Genomic DNA, 7,475 nt, shown 5'->3' with positions numbered 1-7,475 from the left:
GGGAAAAGGCTGCAAACAGGAGACAGGCAAGCTTCACAGGAAATCCTAGTCATTAGTGCATCCCAGGAATCACCCAGCTCACAATGAGCAGGGTCTGTAGCTGCTCCCAGCTCCTCTTTCCTCCTGCTGTGCTTTTAGCACAGGGAACTCGCAGGAATTTCTTGCTTTCCCCTCTGTTCTTTTCCACAGTTTGTCTCCAAATGAAATTATATTTATGGAAGAAACTACTTTCCCCTCCCTCCCTTTTTCCAGAAGTAGCCCTCTCCATAGCACAGAGGAGAGGAGCCCATCCTTCATCCTTGCATATCTCACTCTAGAGAGTAACAGCATAAAAAATCAGCAGGGGTGGCTTTAAACTCCTGTGGCAGACTGAAAACAGGTACGTTAACCAGGACATTTCCATTGATCCTTAAACCTTACAACTTGGGATTGGCTCCATTGCTGTTCTTGCACTGATCCTGCCCCTGTTCCATTTTCTTTTGTCATCCTGTGGATCCATTGAAAGTTTTGAATTGCATGATTCTCCTTAAGAGTTTCAAGTTTTAAAGACAAACTCATTGCTGCCCAGAACTATTTGTAGAATTCAGAGCAAAAAATAATAAGGAAGGAAAAAAATAAAAGAGAGAAGGGAAAATATTTTTTTTAAAAGGAGGAGGAGAAAGAAAATTCCCTTTTGGGGTGAGTACTCACTGATGCTCAATCTGGAAGTTGAGGTGTCCTGTGAACCAGTCATTGAACAGCGACTGCTCCACGTTGCAGGTTGCCAGGAGCTAGAGGAAGGGAGAGGAAAGCAAAGTCAGAGACAAGTGAAGAGTATGTTTAGGAACCAGAGCTCAACCTGGATTTTATTTTGGATTGCCCATGAGTGTGCCATTGCTGTACTTCTTTACCTTTTCCATTACTGAATCCATCAACCTACTAACCTTCACCTTCCAGCCACCAGCAGATTTCACCCTCAGTGCAACAGGAGACTTGCTTATGGTTAAAATTTGTACCTGTATGGCCACAATTCTTAAGGGAAAAATCTTTTACCTGAGTAGACACCCAGTCCAAATTCTTGTCATAGTCGATATCCATTGGGATATGGTTCATCTGTGAGACCCAGACAAACCAGCTGCTCTCCAGCATCCTGTGCAATGACATGAGAGAATTCAGTGCTGAGTGAGCAGGTCAGCGAGGAGCCATTGAAATAATGGCAAAGCCAGACTTAAAGACGTGGCTGAACGCTACCCTTGCTAAGCCAGCACCTGGAAGGACTTCCATACTCTGGAAGTTTAATATTTCCTCATGAAACTCATGATTATTTGATGTGTTTTGTTATAACACTGACTGGTATTCAGCTTGTTTTATCTTTAGCCAAGGCCCAAACTGATTAGAATCAGTGAAATGATCCAAGGGGAGAGCGTGCTGTCCATTCAAGTCAGTGCTGCTGGATAATACCTGGGCATTTGCAAGCCTAGACTAAGCTGTTTTGGTTAAATGTGCTCTTTAAGCAGCAGCAGACTCAACACCCAAAGCACTGAATGTTATATGAGGTAAACAGTTCTCAGTTTGGTCAGCACTGAGATCTCTTTGTTGCCACAGCTAATAGGGCAACACAAAACTTGCACTGGCAATTGAACAAAAGAATTTATGAATTAAAAAGTAGGCAAAAAATGAGGTGGTAAAGGAGAATGTGGAAATATAAGCATAGAAAAAGGCAGGCAGGTACAGATGGAAAGAATGCATAGAGAAAAGGCTGAAGAACCTTCTAAAGACGCATTACCTGAATATAAAATAATATGCCAGGAGACTCTTTGTTTCTAATAAAGATCCATAAGTATAAAAGAATCTGATGTAGAAGGTCAGCATCCAGGCCAAGTCCTACCAAAACCAGAGACAACAAGAAAAGCATGTCTTTATAAATTACATTTGCTTATTTATTTCTTTAAGCTTCATTGTATAGGTAGAAGAGAACAATTTACTTTCAGCTTTGACAGTTTTCTGAATGGCATAATCGAGAGCAATCCAACACAAGCCTATGATACTTTCTCACAGCTTGCTGTAAGAGGTGAATCTGAGCATTCTTGCCCAGCAAGGAGCTGGCTCCATGCTCAGAAGGAAGGCTGAAGGTCCCCATCTGACCCCTTTTGGTCACACCAGCAGCAGTACTCACCGCCCAGTACTTCTTTGTGTAGGCAATGTAAAATGTGTGGCAGTGGAAGTAGGTGGGGAACAGGAGTGGAGGAAGAGCTGGAAAGAAAAATTCGTCAATGGTGACATCATGGACTGGGTGACAACATCAGCCAGAGAGGGAAGGGTCCTGAATTCCTGCTCAATCTGGAGAACATTCCAGGTTAGGATGTTGGTTTAGTGCCTTGAAACATTTCTAGGTCTGACAATTAATCTGAGAGTTCTTACAAACATCAGATTTCATCTTAGCTCTTGACTGAGGAACAGCCACAAATTATTATTTTGAGAAGTGGCTTCCACAGCCCAAAGCTTATCTGGCTCTTTATTCCTTGGTGCAAAGCAGGGGAACAACAGGAATGAATACGAAATCCCTTTTCTATCAGGGATTTGGGGTTGAAGAACTCAACTCAGCCTTCCAAAAGGACATCTCACTTGCACTTAAAACTCCAAGAAACCAAAGCAAACCAAACAAAAAAAAAAACCAACCCTGAAACCCACAGACTTTGATACTACTGAAAGATGTGGTATGATATCATAACCCAGAGCCTCTGTGGAGGATGTGGGAGATCTGGGATATGATGGCGCAGGTCTCCAACTCTTCCAAAAATCTGGTTGTTATTATTTTGGTTTTTTATTATGTTCTTTGATTCAGCCACCTTTGTTTTTCTCAAGTTCTCCAGGTCAAAAGTAGAATCTCTAAGCCCCTTTAATACCTCACAGGGAATTGCAGGAGGGTAGAGATACTCACTGATGAAGAAGTATTTGTGTTGGTGGTTGTAGGGCATGTATTTTTTCTTTTTTATTCCAAGCTGTGAACAAAAAAAACCCCAAAAAACAAAACAAACAAAAAACCCCACCAAAACCAAAACAAACAAACAAACAAACAAAAACAGAAAAAAAAAAATTAGCGGAGACCAAGCAATTTGCACAGGTAACTTACTCTTTGCCATTTATTTTCCAGAGGGACTATTCTTGCACACTTCCCACAACCCTCATTCCTTGTTTCATGATTCATTTTGTGAAGAATTATATTAAGGCTATGTTAGTGGTCATAAATACATATTTTCTCTCATTTTCCCCCCTTATTTCTTCTCTGAGTCTCTAAACTTAAATGCCAATCCCATGATGGCATGGAGAAAAATATTTCATTCTGTAGCTGCTGTGATGGTGTCAAGAACTGATGGGATCTACAGCAAAAGGGGTTCAGCACTCTTAGGTTGTCACTCCTGGCAGTGTCCAAGCAGGACAAACTGGGAATATCCTACACAGTCCTACAAATTCTGCCCAACTGGAGTTCCAGGAACAGCCCTGGGTTTTTCAGTCCTGCTGTTCCTGTCACAGCAAACTCTCCTAGAAAACATGGACATATCAAAGCCACCCTCTGACTGAGCATCATACATTAATATTAAAATAATAATTCCAGACTGACTGCAGCCATGCCTTACATTGATTGATGTTTACAGGTTATCTCATGATCATTAATTACTGAGTTGTTGTTCTAGGTCATTAGATTTCTCCAACCATGAATGTGCTGGTGGATTTTCCACCCTATATACAATGCCCTTACATCAGGTCTAATTTATTTACATCAACATATCAGCTGTTCAAGGGATTCTTAAAGGGACTTAGTGTGAACTGTGGAGAAATAAACCTCATTAGAGAAATTACCATCACACCTTAGTTTTAGACTTCCCACGCCCACTCACTGACCTCCACAGAGAATTTCTTGCCCAAAGTGAAGAGGAAAGGGTGCATATCAATGTCAGGGTCCTTGTGGAAGCAGTTGGGTTTGGCATGGTGCTGGGAGTGCAGGAGAGTCCACCACTTGGCAGAGGCCCCCTGTTCAAGGGAAGAACAAAGCATGAAAAGCACTTTCAGAGCCAGAATTCCCTTTACTTCCTGAACCTATTCCTACTCCCAGTGCTGCACATGCTCCACAGAGTCTTCAGAACACAAGTTTTTACAGGAAAACCCTCAGAAGTTTTCCAGGGACTCACAATCAAATGGCACATCACAAACTTGTGTAGCAAGTGGTTCCACTTGGTTTTCCTGAATACTGAGAGGTGTCCTAAATCATGCTGTAACCAGGAAGCCTGGACCTGGAAGAGGAGAAAGAAAACTTTAGGAGGGGAGGAAAAGAGGAATTGAGATGGCAATGGTGCCACACTCATCCTTTGCACTGAAATATCAAGATTTATTTTCCAGACACTGCTCCCAAGTCACCAGCAGAAAGGGTCTGTGGAATCCTGACAGTCCTAAGGCTTCCCCGAGAATATATCTGGCTGAGAGAATCCCAAATTAAGTTTAGTGTGAGCTCCCCACATGCAGAATTTCTTCTTGGTATCCAGATAGTGGCTGTGTTTTTATCCCAAGTGAGGAAGCAAAGGACAAGAAACTGCTTACGTATGTGTACATAGGTTGATGCAAGGCCATGCTGTGGAATTCATTGCTCACCTGGGAAATGGTCAGCAGCAGCAGGGAGAAAACAAAGGGCAGTAAGGATGTCCCAAAGTAGAAGAGGATGAGCCAGGCAGCTGTATCCAGGAGCAAGATGTGAGCCAGGAGCAGGAAGAAGAAGAGCTGGTTTGGCTCCAGGAGTCCCATTCTCTCGACTGTAGCACGCAGTTCCCGGAAATCTTTCACCAACATTTCCTGGGGGAAGCATCAGGGTTACAATTCCCTGGTTTTAGAGAGCACCACTGCAGCCTCATAACCCAAAAACCACTCTGATGGGGGTGAGAAAGAACAAAGGATCTGGCTAAAAGGGCAAGAGCTGGGTTTAATAAACATTATCATTGCTCTGCTACAGCTTTTTGTTGAGGACCCAGGAGCAGCCATCACAATGTCTGCATCCCGACCCCTAAAACAAATCCTCCTCCGTGCTTCTTCCATCAAATCCTTGGCAGGCAGCAGAGGGCTCAGCTGGAAGTTGTGTTTAGTGGAAGCTGTACTTTGTGTGCATGAACTTCCCATGCCACCTTGTGGTAGGTCTTTGCATGAAATGATTCCTTGTATTTGTCTTCACTTTTCCCAGGATTAACAGGGGAGGGTTAAATGCACCTACAGCTGAAGGAGAATATTTATTCTCAAAGACTATTCCTTTCCCTTTTGGTTAGCTCTTCCTCAAGCAAGGGAGATTAGAGGCAATAACTCTGCTATTTGGGTAGAGTGGCTGTGATAAGAAAAATTCATCTTCAGGAATTTCATATTTATGCATTGTTTTTAAGTAGTAGCCCAAAAATGTGAGGAACCTGGTTTTCATTGTTCCAGAAGCTATGCTGATAGAGAAGAACAAGGTGTAATCTCAGAATATTTCCCTTTAGTCTCCTTTGAGGACAGACTTACATTTTTGTAAGGTCAGACTTACATTTTTAGTGGGCTCAACGCTGGGTTGGTCTGGGGCCAGCTCCCCAATCTGCAGTGGTTTCAAGTACTTGCTCACCAGCACCTTGTCAACATGGAATGCCACAAAGGCATCCTGCAAAAGCACAGGAACAAAGGAAAATAAATCCAGATTTTGTTTTTTAAAAAAATTACCTTTTGAATCACTCTATTCCTGGAAGTGTCCAAGGCCAGGTTGAAGCAACCTGGTCTGGTGGAAGGCATCCTTCCTTTTATATCCTTTGTGAGAGAACACCACAACAAAAAGCAGTACCAAGAGGACTCTACAGTTTCACTGTGCAGTGTCACCCTTTCTAAAATGTTGGCATTAATTATACTCATTTTTAAATTCTTCACGTGTCTTTGCTTACTGAGAGCCTTCTGTGCTTCTCATCCTCTCCTGAGCTGCCATCTTTTATGGGTTTCTGCTTTTCGTTAAAATCTTCCATTTCAATTAAGATAATTTCTTAATTTTTCATAATATATATATATCCAAAAGATTAAGCAATGGACCTAATGCAAGATGGACAGACCCAAAAGTGGCTCAGATCCTGGAGGGCTTAATGCTTTCGACATGGAACCAACTACCTACCAACGTGGCTCAGATCCCAGAAACAAAATATCTGGTTCATCCATTGTCTGGGATTTTCCAGCATGGTAAAATGAAAGAAATCAGGCAGTAGTAATTCGAGAAATGAGTGCTGAAATTATAGAATGCAAAGTTCAACTAATACACAATTTGAAATTTAAACTTGATGGACTGAAAATTATTTTATTTCCATGAGCCTCAAATATCCCTTATATATGGAAAAAATTGATGCAGCTCACAGCAACTACACAAGCAAGACCGGGAGATAAGAGGAATCCTGAAGACTTAATCACAGAATGGTTTGGGTTAGAAGGGACCTTTAAAGCTCCTCTAGTCCAACCCCCCTGCAATGAGCAGGGACATCTTTAACTACCTCAGATTGCTCCATCCAACCTGACCTTGAGTGTGTCCAGGGGTGGGGCATCTCTGGGTGACTTATGCCAGTATTTCACCACCCTCATCAGCAAAACTTTCTTCCTTATATCCACTCTAAATCAACGCTGTTTTAGTTTAAATCTAATCCCCTTTGTCCTGTCCCTCCAGGCCCTTGTCCGAAGTCCCTCTCTGGTTCTCTTGGAGCCCTTTAGGTACTGGAAGGGGCTCTGAGTTCTTCTTAGAGCCTTCTCTTCCCCAAGGCGAACACTCCCAGCTAGCACAGGTGCTCCAGTTCCCTGAGCATCTCCATGTGCTCCTCTGTTCTCGCTCCAGCTGTTGCTCTGATTTAGCTGCAGCAACACCTCCGATCCCGTCTCCGTGGGCTGCATCTCCTCATTTGCCCTTTCCCATGGCATGGGGATGGCGAGGCTCGCACGGAGCGGTCACACTTCGCTCCCCCGGCTCTGTCCCACACCCCGATTCCCACCGAGGTCCTTCCCAAGCCCTCTCCACACGGCTTTTCCCGGGCGCCCTCCTCCGGCGCATCCCGGCTCCCGCATCCTGGCTGATGTCGTACACCTTCCTGTGGATCACCAGCCAGCGCTCCTGCGGCGCCGGCCCTAGCCCGTTCCGCTGCCCGATCTCCTTCCAGGTGAAGCGCCGCATCCCCGCTGCGGGGGTTCTGTCCCTGTCCTCATCCCTGTCCCCATCCCGCAGCTTCCCGCCGCCCCCCGGCGGTGCCATCCTGCCTCCTGCCCTCCTCCCTCCCGCAGCTGCAGCCCCGCATCCCGCTCCGCCGCGGCATTTAATGGAGGGAGCCGCCCTGGCGCCGCTCCCCGCCTCCTCCACCCCCTCCAGCTCCTCGGGGTTGGGTTTGCCCCCCAAAGTTGCCGCTTTCCCACCCTGGTTCTGCATCCCCAGTGCCAAAAGCCCCGTAGAACCCTCAGGTGGGGGGTAT

General features: G+C 44.7%; 1 protein-coding gene across 1 annotated transcript in view; it reads right to left on the bottom strand.

Moving 5' to 3' along the window:
- The window catches only part of LOC102031677 (acyl-CoA (8-3)-desaturase-like), a 7,798-nt gene extending 537 nt beyond the window's left edge, over positions 1–7,261 (bottom strand). The window contains exons 1-10 of the mRNA XM_014309106.2: positions 7,084–7,261; positions 5,540–5,709; positions 4,627–4,824; positions 4,170–4,271; positions 3,883–4,011; positions 2,921–2,981; positions 2,156–2,232; positions 1,766–1,863; positions 1,033–1,129; positions 692–770 (exon numbers count right to left, since the gene is read on the bottom strand). Of these exons, the coding sequence (XP_014164581.1) occupies positions 692–770; positions 1,033–1,129; positions 1,766–1,863; positions 2,156–2,232; positions 2,921–2,981; positions 3,883–4,011; positions 4,170–4,271; positions 4,627–4,824; positions 5,540–5,709; positions 7,084–7,261 (1,189 nt within the window). The remainder of the gene's footprint in view (positions 1–691; positions 771–1,032; positions 1,130–1,765; positions 1,864–2,155; positions 2,233–2,920; positions 2,982–3,882; positions 4,012–4,169; positions 4,272–4,626; positions 4,825–5,539; positions 5,710–7,083) is intronic.
- Between the last annotated feature and the right edge of the window lie 214 nt (positions 7,262–7,475).

The sequence above is a fragment of the Geospiza fortis genome, unplaced genomic scaffold, assembly GCF_000277835.1.
Source record: "Geospiza fortis unplaced genomic scaffold, GeoFor_1.0 scaffold590, whole genome shotgun sequence".
NCBI classification, from domain to species: domain Eukaryota; kingdom Metazoa; phylum Chordata; class Aves; order Passeriformes; family Thraupidae; genus Geospiza; species Geospiza fortis.
Note: the sequence above shows the minus strand (reverse complement) of the source record. Positions and strands in the feature narration are given on the sequence as shown.